Raw genomic sequence first — 25,905 nt, forward strand, 5'->3', positions numbered from 1 at the left:
AAGAGAACATCAGTTGAGAGAAGCACAAAAAAGTCTTCTAGTGAATTTATGATCTAACAAAAGTTACAGTTTTCCATGTGTTGTCATCCTTGTCTGGCTCATGGCTGTTAAGAAGCAACCACCCTGTTGCGGCGAGCTTGTTGAGAGAGTACTTCAGGTGTAGGACACACCCAGGTGGCATAGGAGGAAGTTTGTATTGGTTTGGTCCCTCCTTAAAAAGCATGGCTGTTTGGGCTGAATGCCCTCTCCGCCCTGGCAGTCTGCACCTGCCAGAATAGTTTGGGTGGATTTTCTTAAAGATTAAGTAGTTCAGAATAACTCTAAAACTGAACGTTGGGGTGTAAAAGAAGTAAGCATGCATAGATTGTCTGAGCTATACAGCTTGGACAGTATAGTTATACTACAGACAGTTATAGTTATAACTATAGTTATACTATAGACAGTTAGTGGTGTCTATGTATGTATAAATGACAAAGGTTAAGAGCCCTTCCTTAAAGATCTACCAGGGAAGATGGCTAAGAATAATGGAACAAAATTAAGAAAAGGAAAATTTAAGTTGGATATTGTGGAATCCACTTTGCTACTAGATGACTTAGAGATGGTTGTCCTAAGCATTCCTATATTTTTGTAATGCTTTGTGTCTAGTTTGAATTTCATAGAACTGATCCACAAGTTAAAGGGCTGGAGGCCTGCGTATGAGGAAAGACTGAAGGAGTTAAGTCTTTACTCTCTGGGGAAGAGAAGGCTTGGGGGGACCTCATCACAGTGTTCCAGTACTTAAAGGGTGGCTACAAAATGGATAGAAGCTCTCATTTCATATGAAGTCACACGGAAAAGACAAGGGGCAATGGGTACAGGTTGCACAGGGAGGGGTTTCATCTTCATATGAGAAAGAATTTTTTTTTTCTTTTTTTTTTTTTTTTTAATTACAGCAAGAACAATCATTCGCTGGAACAACCTCCTCAGGGACGTGGTAGAGTCCCCATCACTGGAGGTTTTCAAGACGCGACTGGACAGGGTGCTAGCTAATCTCATCTAGGCTCCCTTTGCCATAGAAGACTGTACTAGATGATCTTTTGAGGTCCCTTCCAACCTGAGCTGTTCTGTGATTCTATGATTCTATGAGTCAGTAAGGTCTAGAAGTCCTTTGCTGATCTTTCAGTTACAAGGTGAACTGTCTTTGTGGTTCTTGCTGACTACAGCCTTGACAGCTTTGTTGCCTTCATCTCTAAAACACAGGACCTCAAGCTCATCTAGCATTTTCCTGGATCTCTTAATAGCAGAGACCACTTCAGTTTGTTAGCTGTAACTGTTGTATCTTGGTCTGCAAATTTACTTCATTTCAGGAGACGTGGCATGAAGTACTGGGTTGAGTAACTCAACAGCTGTTTCATACCAATTCATCATACAATTGGCAAAATGGCAAGGGGCTAGCACACCTAGCTTTCGTCTAAACCATATCATTGCTTATGAGGGTTGACTAGAGCTATTCAGATGGGGTCCGCACATTTTTGAAACAAAGGAAGCTGCTCTGCTCCAGAATCTTTCCTTTGGTGTCCCAGCTGCTGCATTTTCCCTGAAGAGCTGATCCTTATTCTACGTATTTTCTGTCTTTTAAAGTTAGATTTTAGCCTTGGAGGAATAATTCCGTTAGCCTGGCTGGACCAGGAAGGTGGGCATTTCCCAGGTAATCAATCACTGGCCATGAGCTTAATCAATACAGTTGACAATGTGGGCATTTTTCTAAAATTAATAATTCTTTATAAATCTCTTTAAGTCTCTGGGATCAGACAGACTGACATCTGCCATGTCAGACAGAAGTATGTATTTTTTGAAAAACAGAACAAACCCCTTCAAACAGGCCCCAAACTTCCACATTCCCTTCAGGCTCCTTTTCTGAATAAATTTCTCAAGATGAAATATGTCCTATTAAAAAGGACCAGCATAAGACCTGTGAATTGGGTAATTTCCTCATCAAGCCCTGCTTTGAAGAGCATGAATACTGCTTGGACATAGCAAGGGCTTTCTACGCAGACATAGTTTTTACTCTTAACTGAATGATTTTTCAACTTAAGGAACCATTTTTTGTTTGGGTTGTTCATTGCATCCCTTCATTATGTTGCTTTTGAAACTTCTCAGAAGTACTGTGTATTCCTGATGATTTAACACAAGTCCTTCCAAGCCATTCCCAGTGCACGTGAGGAGTAGTCACACCTCAGAGGAGTGTATTTGAAGAGTGCGTAATACCTTTGTAGTAGCTTTGGCTTTTCTTTATATTTTTCATTTTTATTAATATTTTTATCTACCAGCACTTAAGCAGGAGCTTTTTAAAAGATGCTTTTTGTATATTAACTACTGTTACGTGGTGGTGGTGGGGTTAAGCACCATGCAGTTCATTCATTCTGCCACCTTTACTAACAGAAGTGATAGTGCCTGAAGGTTACCTTTTAAAAATAATTTTTGAATAGTAAAATAATTTTTGAATAATTGTATTCATATAATATATCAAAATTACAGTGGTTACTTTGAGTGCAAAGAACATTTTTAGGTGTACAAACTACATACTCTCCTGCAAGCTATTGACAGAACTTGTATATGTTTAAATTTCTTAAGAATTGGATGTGGAAATCAAGTTGGAGTTGAAAATCAAAGTTTTAGTCTCTTTTGGAAAATGCCAGCTTTACCAGTGCCTCTGGCAGTATGAACACTGTATCTACCTTTTATAGTAAGCATTTATGTACTTTTTAATATCTATCTGTCTATCTATCTATATCTTAAAATACCTTTCATATTAAGGCTGTTTAAGCATTTCATTAAAATAATCCTCTTTTTGTCTGCCTTTACTTCTGTCTCTAGAGCAGAATATGGTTTGTGTTTAAACAATTTTTTTTTAAACAAAATTGGACAGGAAATAATGCTATGTGTAGTTAGTTGTAATGGGAGGAATTTGGAGTGCATGCAATGCCCTAGCTTCCACCTAGTTTTAACATGAGACGTTCTTCTGTACAGTGTTGTGTGGATTTCTGCAGAACCTCCAGTTCTTTGCGACAGAGCTCCTTAAGCAGTTACATGGGCTTTATTGTAGTCCAGACTATTTAATTTTGTAGTTAAGGACAAACTAATGACTATGGCATTAATAAAATGGTTGTGTGATTATAGTTAAGATACAACATTTGGGAAGTGTTGCAGAGAGACAGAACGCTGTCACCATGTATTTTGTTGTCTAATGGGTTTGCTGATCAACAAGAAAAGTGTGAAGGCAAGGGTAAGAGTTCTTAAACGGCATTTCCTTTGAAAACAGTGTTAAACAAACCAGGCTACCTAGGTGGGAAAGAAGTCACAGCCAGTACAGCGGTTTAGGAGAAGTTGCCAGCACAGACAAACCAAGCCAAACTAGCTTACATTTTCACTGAGTGGTGGGAGACTGGGTTATAACTCTGATGCTGCTTGTATTTGCCACATTACCTCTAAGAGTAAAGCACTCCTTGAGGATTATAAAACACTGGCTGGCTTTGGATGCGGAGGGAAGACTGCCATCTGCTGAATCAGTAACATTAGTTCTGTCTTTTATGTTTTCTGTAATGCAAATTGGGAAATCTTTTAGATCATTTCAAGGGTACTTTTTAACACTTTTTTTTTTTTTTCTGGTCAGGCATTTTTGACCTTAAAATAATGCATGTCTCAGTGGAATGATACAAAATACGTTGTTAATAAAATTGTATCCAGAATCTCCCCCCCACTCCCCCCCCAAGCTTTCCTAGAATAAGAAAAGCTTATTATAAGTGTAATAAAGTAAGTAATCTGGCCATCCAGGTTGATTGTTATGAAGCCTTTCATAACTACAAAATCTTCTTTCTCTTTTTGCGATCTGCATGAATTATGTAATGCTTTTTAGTCACAATGATCACAAAAATGTACACTACTTTTTTATTGTTTTGGTTTAGATAAGATGGGAAAAAAATATCACACTGGGGGAGCCCCCAGGATTCTTGCATTCCTGGTGGTGGTAAGTATCAATTTTATTTTCCTCTGATTTTTTAATATGTCAATTGCTAGTTCCAGCAGCTGGAGGCAAGAAATTCAGGTGAACATTGTAAAAGGAATGTGAAGGTGAGGATCAAGAACCATTTTCTTGGAGTGAAAGGAGTGAAAGAACACAAAATTAGATATAGAAAAAGACACAGATATTAGATACAGGAAAAGAAATATTGCATAGTGTGTTGATAAGAAAGCATCTTTGAAAGAAGGTGGCCTGCATTTCTTTCTTCATGACCTTCCAGTAAATTGTGCATTTAAGAGATCATTCTACATATCCTAAATAACTGTATTTGAAAAAAACAGTATATACAGAGACTCTGTGTATAGATGTGAGCTTCCTCAGTCTACAGTACACATTCTAGTCATGGGAGTAGCATATGAAAGTAATTAGCTGAATCCCAGCTACCAGCCTTTTTGAGAGGCAGCATGTGTTAGCATGGGCTTGGTGCTGCAGTGTCTGCATTTGCACAGTTTCTCTCAGCTCAGAAGACTGGCAGACATGGAGCTGACTTGTAATTTTTTATGCATGATACCATTTGCTTATATGTACTGTGTATGTAGAATTCTCAAGGATAAAATGGCGCTCATAGTCCACTGCTATTTAGCCATAGTATTTATTAATTGTCATATGATTTGAATATATCCGATATGCCTGTGTTTGAAAGAATACAAAATTACAGAGAATGTGTCCAACTGTCAGGAGTACAAGAATTTACAAGTTTTAAAGCGGTCCCATTCAAACCCAAGTGATTTTGTACAGCTGCATGGAAGGTGGCATATTCTTCATTGACCTTTCTTTCACAGGTTTTAGCTATGTGATGGAAGCCTGGCAAGAATAATGTATCCCTTGTATCTCTGATGTCTGTATTATCCTTAATTTTGATCATCTGCAGCAGAGTGCTCAGATTTTCCGCAGTTCCTGATTACGGTGCTGGACTAAGTTACAGAGTATTAAGTCTAAAACAATAAAGAAACACTGTAAAACTCTAACAAATTTTATTCTTTTAATTGTTCTAGCATACACATAATGTCATTCCAGAAATTTTGTGTTAGAACTGATTTGTGTGTAACTCTATTTGAAGGGGACTGGGGGGAGGACCGGTGGGAGTACCATAATTTCCTTTCACTGTTTATAACCCAAGAACATACCCATCTATTTCCTACTCTTGTCCATATACCTGTTTCTCTGGGAACTTTAGTTTAAATGCAGAGCTTCAGTAATACGCTTTATACCCTTAAACCTTGTGTATTAGACTAGCTTGTTGGTCTATACCACAGTGGTATTAAAGGAATACAGCACTGCTTGCCTCAGAGAATCAGATAGCAAGACTTGATTCCTCATAGATATTTTAAAAAGCTACACTCTTTCATTGAGGTAAGTGTGTTCATCCCTTGGTGAGGAAGTGATATGTCTGTTTCTAGATATGAACATGCATGTGTGATGTCCATACACCATAAAAACTACATGAGTATTACAATGATTTTCTCACCATCTCTGTAACTTCTTAACTTGCAGTGTATTTTGGGATCTCTACTGTGCTGCTCCAGAAAGACGAGAAACATGTGAACATTCAAGTGAAGCAAAAGCCTTTCATGACTATGTAAGTTTTGTGTGTGTTTACCACACTTTCATTAATTCTATGAATAAATGTTAGAAGTATTTCTGCACTACAGTGGCTCAAAAATGCAGGTGTCGGTCATATAAAAGTAACTCTGTTTTCTGGGGATGCCTTAGAATTAGGACTTCCTAATACTTTTGATTACCAGCACCATGTGGATAATTCGTGGAAGCCATCTCAGAGATCAAAGTGCTGTCCCATGTGTTAATGCAGAATGAAGAATATCCTTCTGTCTTCCCCACCACAGACACATCAGCTTGGTCACAAAGTTGCAGGGCAAATGGAAGCACAGATATGTCCTGTCCAAATATCCGTACTCTCACAGTGCTAAAGAAAAGGCTATTCAGTAGATGGAATTGATCCCCTGGCTTCTGCCAGGACCATACTGACTTAAAGTGGGATTATTCTTCAGGTATTTTTGTATCCTGAAGTAGGTATTTTTCATCAGCATAATAAGCAGTTAAGCATAATAGAATAAGTTAAATGCAAAATCATCTGGTCCAAGAGAATGGGAGGAATAAAGGGCAAAAGTATTATGCCAATTTTGATGCCTCTGAGATTTAGTTCAAAACACAGCATGGGGTTTGGTGGTGTTTTGCTTGCAAGGAATAACAATAACAACAACAACAACAACAACAATAATAATAATAATAATAATAACAATATTCTAGAAACTAGGGTCCAAAACATTGCAACAGTTTCATTCTGGTTTTCTTCCATTCTCATAATGTAAATGGAGCTCTTCAGAAATGTGGAAGTACATTCCAGAATTAGGATGGAATTTGAGTTCCTTCTACGATGTCAGCTCTTCTCCATTTGGTGATTTCATTTTCACTGACTAAACCCTTAGGAGACTGACCACCGTGAGTTTATTGTTCCTTTGGCCATTGATGTAGTCTAAAGAAGGAGTATAACTCTCTCACAATACAACCCTGAAACCTTTTTCCTTGAGTGTTTTCCAGGTCTGTCTTAGAAACTCTGTCTAGTTACTGCAGGAAAATATTTCCACAGATAAAATTAAAATTAGACTGCCGCAGCCCAACGTCTTACAAACACAAATTTGGAAAAATGGAAATGAATCAGCTAAGTGACCATTTTCCATTTTCTGTTGTCATAATCTGATAATGGCTTGGCGTTCTACAGTATGTGAACTAATGGTGATCTTGCCTTATTTGTAGTTAACAATGACTCTACGTTGTAAATGCACCATCAACACAGTTAGAACTGTTCAGTGTATTTTACTTACAGACCAATGCCACTTTAATACCCTGTTCTTGGTGGTTGGGTTATGAGGCTAACTGGTAAAGGAGCTTGGACAATTTGCACAGTCATGTCCAGGCTACATTGATCACTTAGTCATAATTACTGAAAAAATGTGTCAGAGAGAGGAACAAAGTTATAAGGAAGTTTTCAATCCACAGAGGTGCTAAAGTCAACCGACTTGCTAAAGCATATTCCTCAAATTAAAAATGAAGTAACTCTTGCAAGTACACTTACTGCAATCTTCTTTACCTGTTCTGTTTTAAAGATACAATTACTGGAAAAATACAATATTTAGTTTTTGTTTTGAATCCTTGTTATTAAAGCAAGGTTTAATTCCCCATTGAAGGAGAAATAGTTTTACAGGAATGGTTTATGACTGCAGGGAATGACATTAGTGAATTAAATTTGTGGAGATCTGAATCCACAGTACAACAGTTGACTTCAGTGGGGAACATTGTGCTCTCAAAATACAATGTGTATAACAAAAGCCAGAAATCTAAAACCTGTAAATGTTGTTGTGAAGTTATTCTGAAACAAAATGATCAGCAAGAGGAAATCTTAAATGGAAAAGTACTTCAGAATCTAAAAAGGAGTGGAGTCCACAATTCTTTAAACTCATGAGAATTTCATTGATCAGTAAGTTCACTATTGAATCTAAATTTTGAGGTATACTAAGAATTTGAGTAGGTGAAGCAAAATAATGTATATAAAGTTGTTTTGATGGGAAAATAAAATGGCATGCTTCCATATGCACATCAGTCTGTGTTAAGATAGGATGAATGTTTATTTTAGAAATAAATTGGTTTATTTTAGAAATTAATTCACCAGGTATTTCTAAAACCTGTTCTCTCTTAATGTCTCAGGGTGACAGCTAGCTTTTGCATTAATTTTGTCACAGTTGAGATAAACTCATCTAGTATCTAGCAAGACTCATGGTATTCCTTAGCATCATGTGCTTTTTGCTTAGTAAGACAGTCTGCATCATGATAAGAGCATACGTTTGAACTCTTACTTGTATTTAATATTTCATGAGTGTATTGTGTGCTTATATGAAAGAACACAACAAATCGTTATAAAATATGGCCAAGCATATTTCACAGCAGAGGAAGATGAACATTTATTAAGTGAAATTCTGACCCATGTAGTGTTTTGCTAGTGACTCCAGAGGGGTCAAAATTCCATCGTCAGTGAAGACCATCAGAAAGCTGGCTGCTGCATTCTGGCTTCTCCATCAGGCTGATGGGTCTGGTAAATTCAAACCCTGCTGTCACGTTGCAGGTCAAGTAATAGAGCATTTGTAGCTGTACTTTCATATCTGAAAACTGTAATTTTAAGTACAAAAAGTACAGAAGGCTTGTTTATTAATTCATACTAGCAATTCAGAATTTTTTATTAGGTATGGGTTCTCCTTGACCTAAGAAAAATCACTCCTGCTGAAGGTGCGAGTGGTCTGGTTACACCAGATGTGTCATCTTTAACACTAAGTAGGCTGTATTAGCTGAACCAGTATCTTGTCTGTCTTTGCTTTTGTGAAGAGGGAAAGTTTGAAGAATGTTATGGAGAAAGGTTGAAGAATGTTTGACGGGGGTTGGGTTTTTAAAGTTTACTTTAAGTTTCACAGTATCTTAACTGCAGTTGCAAAAATAATGCCATTTGATTCAATCCCCCTTGTGCCAGCCCCTCTCGGACAATGTTTTTTTGAGAGCTGAGGTTTATTTCATTATTTACTTTGCCATAGGATTTCAGCATGTGTTTTGCTTGTCGTTGAATACAATTAAATATCTGCAACTGGACTTTCTGTACATCTGCAATACACTTGGGTGAGAAGACTGGCAGGATCTTTCTTGGACTCTGTAGTGCTGTCCTGAAAAAGAGTGCCTGTGGAGTTTCCTCTAATATCAACTCTGCCTAACCAAGCAAACTGAGTCTTAACCTGTGTGTGCCTATGAAGTCTATGCTACTGAGGCTGTTCTTGACTATTTGTGTAAAACAACAGTAAAACCAAATCCTTTTAGGTAACTATGATTTAAATTTTCTGATATATATGTGTGTACAGGTTTCTTTCTATGGTAGCATCCCTGTTCTGCAGAGAAAGGGTTTGGAAGTACTATTTCATTGTGTTTGGATTGTTCTAATACAACTTCTGATTTTTATCAAGCTACAGCAGGAACATGAAGTGACTCTCGAGGTAGATGCTGTAACTGCTTACAGTACTAACAATGCTCATCTTACTAAGAATCCAATAAATAGAAAAGCAAAGGCCTATTCTGGCTTTGAAAAGATTTCCTATGCTCATCTTGAGATTAAGTATTTGCAGCTTCTCCATATTACCTGAAAGGGATTCTATTTTTATTTTCTATTGAGATTTGCAATTGGAAATGTTTTCTTCGGAGTGAACAAGGTTCTGAAGTCATTAGGTACCTTTATATAACATTTTAAGCTTGAAAAGACAGATGCATGTCATGAAAGTGCATGTGCTGGATCAGGGAGATAGTTTCTGGCCTTGCAGTTTTAATGTAAATGACTTAGAATTAGAAATTGTCTACATTTCAGGTAACTCAGGAAATAAAACTGGTGCTCGCTCACCTAGCCTATTAATATTGTAGGTGCTTCTGTAGAAGTAGCTTCTTTGAAGCAGAAAAGCCCCAATGTTTCTTTTCCAGGTACCTATTACTTTTTCTGGATGAAAACTCTGTGCTTTGAAGTCTTGTGAAAAACCATTCACATGGATGCTCTGAGACAAAATTTAGTCTTCACTGTAGAATCAGTTTTTCTTTCTTCACAGTGTCCTAAGGAGATCTCTTCATCTCTCTAGTAAAGATCTCATTTCTCTGGGTTTTGAACTGAGATCTTCTGTTGAGAGAAGTGCGTTCCAATGTGCATCTAGTTTCTGCCTTCTTTCCATGTTCTTTAGAAGCTGAAAACATACTGGGTCAAAAGGAGAAATAAAACATAAACCTTGTGATTCCTTGGAGAATATGGATTTTTAGCAGCACCCCTACCAGTAAACTTCTGGCTGCCACAAGTGACCATTCACCTCTTCCTCAGGCTTGGCCCTTCGTTCACATCTTTGGACCCTGGGTTTGGAGGGGTTGTATCTGAAAAGTCCTTTCTTACAAGATGGTTTCTGTACATAATAGTTAAGATCTTTTTACAGTCCAGAAGTTCCTGTGCCTCTTTCACCCTCCTTACAATGGAAGTTCTTCCATGTGGTGTTGGTATTGGTAATTGTGTTAATTCTCACAACTAGCTATAGTAAAATCTTGGATTATTTTCCAGGTAAGGTTTTATTAGTGTCTTCTCCACAGGTCTTTGAAAAATCACTTTCGGTATGAGTAAGGGTCTCTCGTTTGTTTTTATGGCTCCCCAAAGAACGCCAGGTAATTTACGGGATAAGAAAAAAGACACATTCATTGCCCCAGAGACTGTACAGTCTCATCAGCTGGTATCACATTTCCACCTGACTTGTTAGCACATTTTAGTAGTGAGCTGTATGACAGGGAGCTTTACATGAAGATTGTAGGGTATATTAAAGACTATGCTATAATCAGTTCTGTCCAGATTATTCCTTTTAAAGGTCATAGTGATGTAAATAAAATTTTTCTAGAAGTTGTTGGGCATAGTGTTTGGACATTTGAGATGGCTGATCAATCTCTTTGTGAGTCTTTCATAAGAACAAGCTGGGTTTATGCATTTATTGCTATATTTTATGGGGAAAAAAATTACCACTTTCTTTTCTGGACCCATCTTGCTTCAGCAGAACTAAGAGGCACTTGCCTGCCCTAAATGCCTAATGCCCTAAATGCCCAAACCCCCTAATTTACCATTAGCAGTACTCAGAATTTGAGGGGTTATGAATATTTTTACATCTTTTTTGAAAGGCCTGTGAGAAGATGTTCTCTGGAGGCATCATTAAATGTTTGTTGGAAGTGACCATAAATCTCAAGTCTTATGTTCCCATAGCACAGTGAAACTGTATTCTGCAGTGAGGACTGCTTTATTCTAGTTTCATTAAACTACCTTTTTTATTTTTAAAACCCACACAGAACTGTCTTGTAGGTGCAGATTTTTGTTGATCTAAACACATGGAAGCTTATTCTGTTTCAGGATAATTTTTGAAAATATATTTTCTTGTTGTATTCCCCAGGTGGTCTGAGTTCATGCTTAGCAGCAGTCACAGTCTTTTCCAGGCACTCTATCCAGGACCACCTCCTCTGCCTTTTGTATGTCAGGGAGGGAAGAACTTGTTTTACCTGTTGGTTTTCTTGCCTTCCCTAGCTCTTGCTACTGTGATCTTCTGCAGGCAGCCTAGCTAGGGCAGCCTTGTGCTTCTAGGACCTCCCAGGTTTTGTGCCTAAAATTGAATTCTAATTCTGTTTTCCAGTTGTCTGTTTCCGTGGAGAATGCATGTTAACTCCTTCTGCTTAAAACAAAAATCAAAACAAAAGCTCCTCATCATCCCCAAGTGTGAAAGAGCAAGACATAATAAGTACAGGGAGTGGGGGGGATCAAAGCAAGTCTACAAAATGGTGAATTCAGTGTCTCTTGTGGGGTGAATGCCAAATTGTATTGCCATGGGATCATGAAATGTATGGGTCCATGAACAAGATAACAGATTGCAGATCTCTGAGGAACCGGTATCCTGCAAACTCAGGAGAATCTCCCTCCATTGCTTTCTTCTCTCTTTCGGGGTTCTCCATGATTGCCATGGGCTGTTGTTAAAAGCAGAGGTTCACAGGCATAATTCTGTGGGTAGGTGTGATTTCCTTTGGCTAAGGAATATGTACAATACCGTTCATAGTTTGTGCTTGGCCTGCTTTGCTCAGTAATGATCAAGGACTGTTGTATCAAAAGCAATGCTTCTGGTCTGAGTTAACCTATTAATTCCTTACATGATTTCTATAAACTTGTGGAAGGCCCTTTACATGTTCACTGGTCGTCACTGTATCTGTAATTGCACCTTCAGAATATGTTTTTCAGACATGTGATTCTTCCTACTATGTAGATACTACCTGTGTCCACCTGGAGGACAGGTTATTTCTTAAAACTAGAAAAACACTTAATTTAAGTGGCCATAGCATTCTTTTCATAAGTAATATGGAAGTGAAAAGCATCTCCTTTCATACAGTCATTTTTGAAATAATATCCTTTGCTTTTTGTGTAAATAGCATTAATTTTTAAGTATGACTGAAATGCCTTTCCTTACTGCTCTTTTCATTCTGCAGAGATCATGTCTCACTTCCTGGTGTTCAGGTATATGTATAGTAAAATTTATTCTTAGATGTGAAAGCTAGAAGGAGATTAAGGAAGTGTGGCATTTGCTTTGAAATTCCGTATCTGAACACATTAACTAAATCCATATGGTTAAAGATTGCACTGGTCTATTAGAAAAATAAAATGAACAATTAACAAATCATGTTTTGTGCAGAATACTCTGGTAATGTGTCTCACAAGGTGGTAAGTCCTTGGCTTTCTCATATGTGCAGCCAAAAAGCTGTAAATCTGAAAAACGTGATAAATGTTTGGAATACATATCCTTCTTCAGTTGTCAATTGCATAGGAACACTAGTATTAAATGATGTGAATGTCTTCATGGGAAGACAGTACTTATTGGAAGGTTTGGAGAGGACAGTGTGGTTCCAAGCCTGAGAGTCATGTACAGTGGTATTGGCAGAATTATTCACAGGCAAGCTTAACTTTTTTTCAGTCTTTTCAGCTCCTTAATTTTATTGCTTAGTAGATGTTCTTTAATGCAATTGTGTGGAAAGGATTAATTAAAAGCATGCTCCAGCCCCCAGTCAAAGTAGGCATCACTTTCTGCAAAACTGCATTGACTTGCGTCAGGATTTGTTCTACATATTTATAGGTGTATCTCAAAATGTTGCACTGTTATCTCCAAGACTGTGAAACTGGCTTTGTTTGCTCTTCAGAAATTTTTGAACTTGAGAAACCAGTACTTTCCTTGGATTGTAGAGACCCCTATTGCAGGAAAATAGGGATTTATTTTCTTTTTGTTTCCTGTTAAGAAACCCCCTCAAGAGAATTGTCATTCTCACATTTCCATGAAGAAGGATGTGCTTGTTATGCTCCTACCATCATCCTTCATCATTCCTTCCCATAAATTACTGGATAATATAATGATTAGATTTGATCTACTCTGTGTCACAAAGCTCTGATACAGAAATATGTTGGTTCTTACAGTCCACATATTTTTTTCTCTTTATAGAGGTAATTTCACAGGTAAATTTGTGCTGTGCTTCTCTTTTAATGTAAGAACTAAGCCATTTTGTTTCAGAGAGAAAAAGCAACATTTCCTCCCCAAAATTTCAACACTTCTCCTTTGAGTGGAGATTTAATTTTCTCAGAATTTAGAAGTAAAATGGTTAATTAGTTTGAGTTAAGTGGAAGCCTCTGACAGTATAAGGAACCGCCATCTCCCCTGAAGGCAGTTTAGCTCCTCTTTCATTGTTCCCAGAGGGAGGCAGTGGACATGTTGAAAGAGTGCTTCTTTTCTAAGAACCGTTTTACGCTTCATTTTCATTGAAAACAATATGAGATAACAGCCTTTCTAATGAGGAGAGGCTTTCCGGGAATGTTCTGTGCAAAAAAAAAAATAGTACTTATTCTGAATAGAGCGCTAAAAAGATCTATATACACTGTATGTAAACCCATGCCAAATTTATGAAATGGGAAAAAACTTCTTTTCTTTTGCTTGAAGAAAAGGGGGAGTGTGTGAAGATTTAACAAGTTAAGGGAGAAGTCAGTGGTTTAAGAGATAATGCGGAGTGCACAGTATGAGGTAGAGGTCAAAAGTCAAAGGGAAGTGGCTGGAATGCTCAGGCTGCTTTGCAGCCTTCCAGAGTAGTTTAGTTTTTACAATATTCAGGTAAAATCTGGTTGTAAGATTATTATTTTTTTTTTTAAATGTTGATAGACACACTGTTGAATTACTAGATGCATTAGTCCATAATAGATGTCTCCATGGGTTCACTTCTCTGTATTCTGAAGTCTAGGGTTTTCTTTATAATTAAAATAAAACCAAGGCACTTTTGCTCTAAAGTTATGACATATGTTATTGCCTGGAAGAAGGCTCCACTGGAAATTTTAGACCAGTTCGATGGAAATCCCAGGATACTGCAGGTTTTTTTCCTGCTTGGTTGTCCTGATGAACAACTGTTAACTTTAATCATTTCTCAGAGTGATGTTGTTAAATGTATCTGAGTGTGAAATTTCATGCAATACTATTTGGAATAGAAGTCCACTGATTCAAATTTTAATTTTCTTTTTTTCATTTGCTATAATGGATTATTTATGCTACCACAGCAAAAGTTGTATTACAGCTGAAGTTTTAAACTTTCTAATTTGGAGTAAACTCAAAATCAAGGTCTAAATGGAGAGAGGGTGTTTTTCTTTTACAAATGGAAGCACTTCTTAATGCATATACACATTTCACGATGTGTGTTTTAATAATTTAATAAATAAAAGCGTAAACCTTGTGGATTGTAGAAAGTCTCTCAAAAGTTGTAGAAGCTCTGCTTCTTTTGAATTTATTTTGCTTTTAAGAATGAGGAGATACATCCTACTATGCATTTAAGTAGCAAGCATTGAGAAATGTCCTGTTTCTAAACTTTTGTTTTAGTAGTTGTATTTAAAAACATTACATTTACCACTGTTGACATACAGATCATTCTTATTCATTGCATAGTATATGCAGTATGTTTTTACAGTGCTCCTGAAAGTTATTAAAGGAGGTTAAGTTGTAGCTTAGTAACATTGGGAATATTAAATTGACTAACAAATGCTCTGAATTTAGAGTTAAAGATCTTCTGACATTAATATTTAACACTGATTGTGCGTAATGCTTTACATCAATAAAGTACTGAACAAACATTTGATCAATAGAGAGCAAACGTTGGATTAAAGCCTTGCAGCAACCCACTTCCTCCGCACGCTCTCCTCCTCTTCGGTATTCTTTCTTCTGATGCTTTATTTTCCATATCAGGATTTCGTCTGATGTTTGTAATGCTAAATGATTTAGGTAGCCTTCTAGTAAATGTTTGCATTTAGCAGTTCCAATTTAGCTAGTGAGATTTCTCTCAGAGCTAATTACAAGAGGGTATTTTGAGAGCTCTGCAAAGGTGTGTGCCTCCATGTGTGCATCGGTATGTAGCGATATGTTTGTCTCTGCCAGAAGAATACACTGCAAGCCAGTACTACGTTCATGTAAAGCATTTTCCTTTTTCTGATACCAGTATTTGGTTAAATTTGAGGCACTTTGCCTAAATGTATTCTTCTTCAGCCTCATAAAGAGTAAAAGTGAAAGTGAGAGTCTTATTTCTGCACAATATGCCAAACACAGATTTTGTAATAAGATCAACTGCTCTGTTAATACATCTAAGTGACTCATTTCAGACTTGCTTAACACATGCCTGGAAAAACCAAAGACTTCCATCTGCTCTCTAATATGATGAAAGATGAATCCTGAAGATCACAAATTGTGGGAGACATGCAGCTCTTAATAAGAACAGCTGAACAACAAATGCCTTCTGAGGGGTGGTGAAAAATGAAGTAATGAGGAGGAAAGGCAGGCAAGCCTCTTGAGGGAACATGGATATCCATGGCTGACTAGAACTGTCACATCCAAACATTACACTAAATATGAAATGCACATTATATAACACAAGTCACAGGGAACAGATAATAGTCTTTCTGAATTTTCTACCAAATTAATGCCTTAAAATTACAAGCAATTGTGGTAACACAGATTCTTGAGCTTGCACAGAATGTTTTACTTCAGAAGATGTGTTGTGCAGACCTCCATATTAGAGTATCTGTTTTGCAAATGAGGTTTTGAAATCTTGTTTCTTGTTTTGAAATCTTTGCATTCTAAACATGCTAACTTAGCCACTGAAAATATGTAAGCCTTCAATGTACACAAATAGAGCATTTCATTCCCGTATATAGTATTGCACAAAACCCCCATACATGCATACATGTGTACCTAGAGAAAAATTGAGACTGTGGCATAATTAAGGAGAATCAAAATTAAGCTTGACTTAAGGTGAAAATCTGCTTTGCACTGTCATTGTAGGCTGTTTCATTGTGACCCCTCCTTGACTGAAGTGGACATCTCCATAGTGCTGTCACAGTAACATCCACAAACTAGATTTATGCCAGTTAGCGAGGATACCTATAACAAAACTCAAATGCAGCAGTCTGTAACCCATCAGAGGCTAATTTACCCTGCCAAGAACGTAGTACTCTGCATAATTCACACCAGAAGAGGTGCATGACATGTATAGTTTACTCTGACATAGGAAGAGGAAGACAAAGCTCTTTACAAGGGGTATGATAAATATTATGTTCTGAGCCATAGAGAATCTGGAAAGCATCTTCTAGTTCTGCTTTCAGATCCGATTTCCATAAATGTACTGCAGAACTGAAATTTTAGCCTGTGAAATGTACAAAGTTCTTAACTATAAAATAGTTGAGGGAATATAAACCATTAGGTCAGTTTTAGTATGTTTTCTGTTTTAAGAGAGAGGGAGAGAAGCATACAGATAATGTATATGCATATACTGGAGAATGATGTTACACTTCATAAATCAATTTTACATGAGTAAGATTTGCAGTGAGATTTGTAAAGGCAGACACTTGAATCCCTGTGGAGCATGACCTCATTGACTTTATCACAGATCTACACAGATGTTGTGATCTGCCTGTACAGATCTGATGGCAGGATCAGGGACTTTGGCCCTGTTCTGGCAAACAATTTCAGGGTTGAGTAGCATTTTATGTCTGAAAACTCTCATTAAATTCACATACATGTTTGCAGCATCAGGATCATAGGAAATGGTGTGAACACAGTGGGTCATTCGTATTTACTGTCCAATTTTAGAGTTATTTCTCAATATAGAAATCAGGTATTTATTGAGTCTGTTTTTTTCTGAATACTCGTCTGCAAAGAGACCCTTTTGTGATTACCTTACCTCTGTTGTGAAGAAAATATCAAAATTTCTGTTTAAAAGGACAAAAATTTTGAAGAGGGTTTCCCTGGACAACTCATACATATCATAGCAGAAAGCTTTTTACTCCATCCTAGCAGTTAATTTATAATATTTTGTTTATTTTCCCACTATTTTAATGGTTTTACATAATTTTGTGTACAGCGACATGGTGTCTTCTGACTGCTGTGGCCAATTGCTTTATTTTTCTTGCTTCAGTTGCTTTCCCCCCATTGTTATGCGGTGGACATGTGTTGGATTGGGGACTGATGGATCACAAGAGTATAGCTCCTACTGCTCCTGACTCAGATCCAGCTGCTGTCCTGGCTTTCACTCCTTCAGAACAGTTTACTTCCTGCTAGTTGGATAGTTTAATTTAGCATTTGCAGTAACTGCCCTCCTTCCTTGAAAGATAAAATTAAAAATAAACAGCTTCCTACCAAGAGTTCTTTCTCTCACTGTGTGATGGCCATCCCTTGAGCGTTTGTGGGATCTTGTGTCCTCCTGGATGCTGGAGGGAAAGAAGGCTTCCTCTCACTGTGTGCCAGGAGACCTTTTCCTCTAGCATTAAGAAGGAAGTTACAGATCTGTCAACATCTTGGGTTTCTGTATTTTCTTTGGTGGTGGCCTTTCTCGATGCTTGGCTGTGGTGGTCTCTTGGAGCTTGGCTACTTCCAGTAGCTAGCTGAATACTATTAATTCTTGGAGAGTTAATGTGGTGCATTCTCTGTACCCCTATGAATATTCAGTCCAGGCTTTGCTACAAAGCTTCTTCCTGCTCTCTCTCAAGTTTGAAGTTTAATCCCATGCCTTTTCAACAGTGAGACACATAGGGAAAATGGTTATTTTCTTTTTCTCTTAATAGGAAAAAAAGGAGCTCCTTTACATCCCTGCTGTCTTTCCTGATAATTTTCAGAATTTCTTCTTCCTGGAACAAAACTGGTATTGTTAATTCTCTTTGCAGCACTACAGTATGTGGAGGGTTTTGTTGAAGCTTCTGTTCCCTAAATCATGTTTCTTAAATTAATTGTACGAGGAAATAAGCTTTCATTATTTTTTAAAAATATCTTTTTTAGCCTGCTTGATTGCTTAGAAAACATGATCTGAGTGAATGATGGAAATGATTATGTACCAAAAAAGAAATTCCCCCAGTAAAGTTGACATCACTTATATTCAGTTTCCTGAAATCCAAATTGGCACAAGAAAATAGTATTGAAGGCATGTCCAAGAGCGTGATGTCAAAAGAAGGCTTTAATAGGTTTTTAATGTTCTACCCTGTTACTAGATATTATTTCATCCCATAGTGGTAGTTCTAGAACCTTTATAATTAATAAATGTACATTTTTTTATTATCACTAAAACACACAAACAAGTGTAACTTTTGGTTTTCTTAAAATACGTGTAATAATTCTATGAAGTGGAATTGGTAGTTTAAGATTCTTTTTAAAAGCCTATTTTTAGTTACTTAAAATTTTCTTAAACTTCAGCAGTTCCAACTGAATTGCCTGTCCAAGGTGTGTGCTTCAGGATGAACTCTTTTTTCACAATACCCTTCAGAAGAAATGGCTCTCTGAGGGCTTACAGAGATATCTCTACATGGATGGGTGGATAGAACAAAAGAATGAATGATTGAACAGCACTGTTCCTTTTGGTGGAACTGTTGTGTTTGGGGGGAGGAAGGAAGGGATGAGCTAGCTCACCCACCATGGCCATAATAATCTTTGATGATAAGATGCTTCTGCGTACTGGAAGCATTATTAGAGGCTGGCATCACTGTTTTGTAAATGACCCAAATACTGCATTTGTAAATATTGTCCTTGCAGTCAGTATACTCCTCCCTTACCATCCTCTTTGCTACAAGATGAAGTTGGAGGAAGGTGCAGCCCAGTCCATCTGTGGAGCATGGGTCCCACAGAAAGAAAACCTATGCATGATCATGTTACCGAGTGATTCACCATGCTTACAAGCCATTTTTAGAGGAAGAGTGGAGATTTGACATCCCCAGCAGTTTGAGGAAAATGGTGGTCACCACTACCCTTCTCATGAAGCTAAGTACAGGTGTTTGTCTAGTGGAGTTCTGCTGGGAATGCCTGGTTTCTGGAGCTGGACTGGGAGAAACTGCAGTCCGAGCACCGAACTGTAGAGCCTCTAAAAACTGGTGCTTTTGGGAAGAAAAAGGAAAGTTAAACAACTACAAACTTGGCTTTAAAAAAAGAGGCTGCGATAGCAGTTAGACATCTCTCAAGCTACGTGGTGGCAGAGCTGGGGTTTTCTAGAAGGTATTTTTTTATTAATTACCTATGTTCAGCTATGTTGTATTTAAATTGCACAGTAGGCACACAAATTATGTCCTTCCAGAAGACCCCATTGGGCTCTACTGCAGTCTTGGAAGCGTACGTCAATGACAATTTGGGTTAGACCATGTTTCTGTGGATTAGACAGCCGTAACAAACAGTGCATTTACTGTTGAGTGGCCTGTGACTTAAAAACTTCAAAATAAATGGAAGAGAAAAAAAAATCAACTTGATATGTTTATTTTGCACTTTCTTCATAATTTGGCAACTACCCAAAATGCAAAATAAATCAATCTTAAAAAATAAACACAAAGGTAGTTGAATGACAGTATATGCATTGCAATGCACTTCAGCTACCCCAGCTATTCTGTTCTTGTGAGCCGCAGGGGATTAATGTTAACGAGGTTCCTGTCTCCTTTTGTCGGGGAGTGGGATTTTGTGTAACTGAGGCCCCCACTGGTTCAAAAACAGCGCTGGCAGAAAGAGCAGAGGATGATTTGTTAATAGCGTTAACTGGAAATGGCCCAGTTAACATTATTAACATTATTACCATTGAGCCTAGGTTTGAACGATGGTTAAAACCTGTGGTTTTGTTATGTGCCTTAAAAATATGTTCAAAGAGAGCAGGAGCTGAAAGAGCTAGTAATTTGGGCTCTGATGATTTTGACAGTATGAATTAAATTTCAGCTATGTGTGCCAGAAGATTTGCTACAATTTCTTAATAATATAGGTAGTCTGGTGGTTTGGTTTTTTTGGTTTTGGTTTTTTTGTTTGTTTTTTCTTTTTTCCCTTCAAAATTTCTGGAGTATGCAGCAGCTTTTATTGAAGTGAGATGAACTCCAGAGGTGCTCTGGCTTTTGTAAATCAGGCTGCCTATTTAAGAGGCTGAGTGCACCTATAGGCATTAGGATGCTTATCTTCGTAAATCTTGGGGTTTATTGTTTCAAGCTATGCCTCAGTTCATAGATGTGTCTGTAGTAATATCTTTGTTCTTAACAAATAGGCATTTTTTGATACATGGGTAAGAGTGGATTAACAAAAAGGACTCCATAAACTGGTCACGTAAAAGACATGGTATACCCTGGTTCTGTCAGGAACTTCCTGGTTTAAAAAAGTTGTAGTGAAACGTAGTAATTCAATTACCTCTTCTCTTCTCTTTTTAGATTACTCACAGTTTTCAGAATTTCAGGTTGAGATCAAAGGGAATATTTCAAGAAATAGATGATAGAACATGTACATACTGGATTTCCTATTTATTAGTGTCAGAAAACGTGTTCCAGCTTTATTAAATGGAGGCTGCCAAATGTTGCAATTGTTGAGATACTGCCTTGATAATAGCAGAAGCTGAATTACTGTTTCTGCATGTGTTGTAAGCAATTACATACAACCATTACATAAACATGTATATTACGTCTTCTCCTGGAAGAAGAATTCTGTCAGTGAAAATTGCCTTTTTTGTAGTAATTTCTGTGTTACGTTTGTGCTGAATAAGCAAACCATGGAGCTATTGGAGCTGCAAAACTAAAATGTGTCCATTTTTGTGTTGCGGATAACGCATCCTACTTGAACATTTTTTAAAATGCATGCAGTTGCACAGCCGTGGTGCAGTTCTCCAAGCTGGGTGCTCATTTTACTTCCTACAACACTGAACCTGTCCATCCTTAAACTTTCTTTTGGATGAGCTCTAACTCTTTCCTTGACTAAAAGATTGCTACCTGCAACTGTCTACTCTTTCATAGATGTCAGGCCTTACCGGCTGTGAGAGACTGAAAGAGTTAATGTCTCAAACATTGCGGGGGGGGGGGGGGGGCAGGTTCTGCTTAACGATGAACTCTGCATAACAAGAAACCCTGCACAGCAAGGAACTCCAGTTGAGAAGAAGGGCATCAGCACCCATCAGCAACAGGAGGGGGAGGTCGTGCTGGAGGGTGCACAGCTCCCTGTTCTGATGATAATGCTGTTCTGATGATAATGCTGTTCTGATGTGCTGAGCAGGGAAGCCACTCCCCAAACAACCCCCAAGCCCACAGACCCATTTCCCAAAGGCTCACAAACTGCTCATGACACCCAATTAGCCTAATAAGTTCGAGTGCCTGCCCGAAGGAGGGGCAAGGATGATTAAAGGACACAAACTAAAGCCCCAGGTGCACAAGCCTACCAGAACTGGACCCCTCGGCTGACTGGACCAACGCTGGACCCAGGACTGGTGACATCTCCTTCCCCCCGCCCCCCCCCCCCCCTTTCCCTCTCCCCCCGTAACCTCTACACTTTATGCCTTACTTTACATAAACTGTTGACTAAGTCTGGGACTAGGAGTGGATCCAGCTGCTCCTAGGCTCCTCTCTGAGGAGTCTAGAAAGCAAGGGGGTCCGCTCTGAACCTCATGACCCAATGGGAGGGATCTCCTTATTGTCTTCCCTGAAGTGATCCCCAAATAAGCAAGATGTGTATGTTCCATGATGTGTGGTTAGCACGTTACATAGCTTACTGACATAGTTTCATGCCAATTTTTGTTGTGAGCATACCAATTTTTGTGGTGAGCATGCCAATTCTTGTTGTGAGTGAATAAAAGTTGAGTTTTATGAGTTAAAGGATCCCTGGTGTCGTTTCACCTTAATCCTGACCTGGGAATCGGCCAACCTGAGTCGTCATCCTGAGAAATTGGGATGTGAGGTAGGCCTGGTGCCTTTTGCTCTTCTTATGCTAAAAATTTCTACTTCCACTGTTGGAAGCACAGGTTTTTTTCCGGTTTACAGTTTGTCTCATCAGAGACAGATGCTCGATGTTTGGACTCTGGAGATTCTGGAAAGCAAGCTCCTGGCTCCAAGTAGGCCTGCAAGCTTCTGTCTCGGTATCTTCCTTCCAGGAGCTTTCCAGACGTTGAGGATTCTTTGCCTTCCGTGGGATTTCTCCATGCATCCATGCATCCATGCATCTATGCATCCATGCATCCGTGCATCCATCGGGTGTGCTGTCTTCCTAATGTATAACTGGTTTTCTTCTTTATCTGTTCCCATGCTCACACTGTGTGGCTCTGCTATGAGAGCATACCTCTGGTTCTCCTGTGTCACATTTTTTGCATCTTTGAGTCTCTTTATTTCATACTCAGATTTCTAATCCTGATTTTATTGTCTGCTTAGTTTTTTGAGGCCCCAGTGGTGACGTTTGATTCCTCTGGTTGTCTTCAGCGGAAATTCAGGTGCCCCAAGAGTCAAAATACTGTCGGAGTTGTTTCCTAAAGTGTGGCTTCCATGGAAGGTACAAAGGCTTAGCAAACCTGTACTGGTGCTGGTTCAGAAGATACGTTACATATGGTTAGAAGTTGTGCTGCAGTACTTGGTATTCTAGACTCTGTAAAATTAATACAATTAATAGAACTGGTCATTAAACTGGGGTGAAGTTGAGTGAGGTACAAAGGAAAAATAATAAAAGTACAATGTTTTAAAATTGCCATTTGTGATTTGTCTTGTTTTCAAGTCACCAACATGCAGTAAATAGAAGTGATTGACTTGAAAATCTCCAAATGTATTTATTTCTAGAGAAGAAAAAATACCAGTTTCTTAAAAGATGTTTTCCTGTCGCAGCAGATGTATCCTAAAGCCTCCTCAAATTTTCCCTATAATTTTTCTGAAATTTTAGTGCCTCTTGAATTTGAGAGTGCTTCCTTAGTATGAAAGAGAAGGAAGTTTTGAACCTAATGCTCTTGATAGCCCTGTGGCTCATGAACTCTAGTAAGGATTTGGCTGCTCTGTAAAAAGGCATTTCCATACTAGTTAATTGGTATTGCACAAATTGTCAAAGTAAAATGAAGTAGCGTAATCAGACTTGATGTTCTGATTTTTAAGTCTTCTATGTGTTTACAATTCTTTAGAGTAACTTTGCCAGAATCTCACTATGAATATCTTCCAAGGGTGCGTGCGGAGCTGACTCACATAGGCCAACTCCGTGCTCCAAAGGGGCTGTGAAGATCTCATGAGGAACCAGCGCAGAGCCCTCCAGAGCATCACTAGTGAGGGGGTTAGCCAACTGGACATCAGGAGGTCTGGACACAGAAAAGGAGGAGGAACTGGGGGGATTGTCATTACTTATCCTGGGTCAATTTTCTCTCTCTCTTTCTACATGCAGCTTTCTTAAATGCTTGTGAGATGACTCGGATTAAAAAGCTCAAGGAGAAAACTTCTGCAGTTTACCATTTAAACATTTCTGAAACAAAGTTATTTCTTTGGTTGTTACCTACTAATGTAGAACTAGAGGTGTTTTATTACCTAACCTTTCCTTTCCTTCTGTGAATTACTGAGCAGATGGCCCACTTATTTAACCCCTGAACCCCTCCATGCCAGGGCAATTCTTTGGCTGCTAGACTTGCATACTGTAGTTCCTAGTCTGCCCTTCACAAAGCTCAGGAATTAAGCTGGTAGTTCTGATTTAACTAACTAGCACAAGTTATATGAGTTGCTTTTGGTCCCCCCCGCCCCGATTCTAGTGAAGTACTGAAACATAATGATTTCCTCTACAGATCAGTGAAAAAGACATTTTAAATAATGCTTTGGAATACAAAGATGAAGACAGGGTGACCACTCTGAGCACTCTTCTTTGTGTGTGCACATAATAAATAAGCTGAGGCACACATTCTTCTTTCACCTGTGTTTACTTGCATAATTAGCAGTGTTAGATCTCTGCATTTATTTACCTTTGTTTGAGATCTTAATCTTGACTTCTCTGAAACTATTTTAAGGTAAGTCAGTTAATTCTTTTATGTCAGCTTTGCTGTGTGGAGACAGATGTGTCATCATACTGTTGAGTGATGTAGCCAACCATTTTTTTCATAAGCCATCCAGTATCAGCCAGATGATACCAGCTTGCAGGCACAACTAACATTACCCAAATTGAACCTATGGGGTAACCTGGGGCTGTGCACAACAGAATAAATCCCTTGAGCTCGCTGATTCTGTTTTTAAAATTATACTTTCACTTTCTGTACACATACTTAGTATATTGTATAAAAATGGTAAAAAACAGACTGAAGTATTGCTCCCTCAAGCATTCTCAAATGCCTGTCTCAAAACTGGCTATCAGCCTTGACAAAATATGCAAATTTTCTTGCTACTCTTTTCTCCTCCTCCTTTTCTCAACCCACTGTCTCCATTGTTCTGGTAATAACTGCTACGTGATTTTTCTTGTAAAAAAATTTTTTTTTTTTTTAACTTCTTTAACATTCCCGTTTGGTCCACAGCTGCTCTAGGCATAGATGCAGACCTGCATATTTCTTCACGAGAAGCCTCGTGGTGCATTAATGTGTTCCCTCCAAACCTCTACTAGCATTACTGACTGTTTCAGAAAGCAACGTCAATTCCTGACACAGCAAGACCTCTGCTTTAATTTTTAATCCTGATCTGACAGGCATTCAGATTCATTGCCTGTAACTGCACTAGAATCAACATATCATTGCGTATATTTGATGAACCATAGAATTGGTTCAAGTCTTGTTTCCAGTTACTTGGTTTCTAAATGTACTCTTCTGGGACCTAAACAGTGTTGTCAGTATTCTTTGTTCTAGTTGCTCAGCAGTTTGCAGCTTAGTATTGTGGAGAGGCTTTTGTATTGCAGCAGCTGCTGAAGTTAAACCTTTGTTACGGAATGGAAGAAATTTAGAAATGGGCCCCATATCTAGTGTCAAACTGTGAAAAATATTTTTCTTCTCATTTCTATGCTAGGTATACATTAAGTACAACCATATTCTTCATAGCTTGTTTTCATTTGTGGACTTATTGGTAGCTTTTTAATTAAACAGCAACCCCCAAATTAATCAATTCACCATTATATCCAGAAAGTTATATCTGCTGCTTAAAGTTGCTGACATTTTTTTCTATATTTGAGTTTTTGCAGTGTTTTTTTTCTCCTTTTATTTCTGAAGATATGAATTAGCACGTGCTGTGTCTCTACAGTACTTTTGGGGTTTTTGTTTTTTTTTTTTTTTTTTAGATGCAAAGTGAAATGCTGAATTGTGTTGAGTAGTTCAGAAGCTTTTGTACTCAGTTCTGGAACCAAGCTTTCATCTGCTGTTCAGTATAAAACCCCTTCTTGCTTATTAAATTGTACTGTATATGTATGTGGTCCTGAAACGGTGCTCCTAGCATGAAGTCCAATATGTAGAACTTTTAAAATCCATTGCTCTCCGGCAAAATCCGATTTGCTGTACCATGGCAAAATTCTTGGGAATTTCAGGAGGATTAGGGGGTAATAAGGACCTAAGTTATCAGGATTTGGTTAATTTGCCTGTCTGCTAATTTAATACCACTATAGTGGGGATTTGGAGAGTCTGCTGAAAGATTGTTTGAGGATTGGGAGGTTTCAGAAAAGACTGCAGTTTAGACTCCCAGAAAAATTGATCAAGATCTAAGATAATCTTTTCCACAGGATAAGTAGCGGTATTGTATAGTCTTCTTAAAAAAAAAATCTAGCATTGCTGCACCCGAACTTGAATTTTCCAGGTGATTATTGAAAAAGTAGTTTTTGGAGTAGTTCTAGAGAACCATTTTTCTTTTATTATTTTTAATTCCCCACCTACCACTCCCCCCTATAAAGATAGCATTGACTGCTGGATTGCACTACAGTGAAGTTGGAATTAGATTTGCAAGATGTATAAACATATGTATGTAAATATATCTGACAAATGCAGGTGTGATA

At 38.1% G+C, this 25,905-nt stretch overlaps 1 protein-coding gene across 12 annotated transcripts in view; it reads left to right on the forward strand.

The window, feature by feature from the left end:
- Nucleotides 1-25,905, forward strand: part of SSBP2 (single stranded DNA binding protein 2) — a 195,313-nt gene that overhangs the window by 45,904 nt on the left and 123,504 nt on the right. For 11 of the 12 annotated variants that reach the window (XM_052776720.1, XM_052776711.1, XM_052776718.1 and 8 more), the window contains exons 3-4: nucleotides 3,945-4,006; nucleotides 5,555-5,639. Coding sequence is in view for 8 of the 12 variants with exons in the window: in XM_052776711.1 (XP_052632671.1) it covers nucleotides 3,945-4,006; nucleotides 5,555-5,639 (147 nt within the window). In the remaining 4 variants the exon portion in view is untranslated. Of the gene's footprint in view, nucleotides 1-3,944; nucleotides 4,007-5,553; nucleotides 5,640-25,905 lie in introns of those variants that run through there. The other variant, XM_052776724.1, reaches the window with a different exon arrangement.

This window comes from Harpia harpyja, chromosome Z (genome assembly GCF_026419915.1).
Source record: "Harpia harpyja isolate bHarHar1 chromosome Z, bHarHar1 primary haplotype, whole genome shotgun sequence".
In the NCBI taxonomy this organism is placed as follows: domain Eukaryota; kingdom Metazoa; phylum Chordata; class Aves; order Accipitriformes; family Accipitridae; genus Harpia; species Harpia harpyja.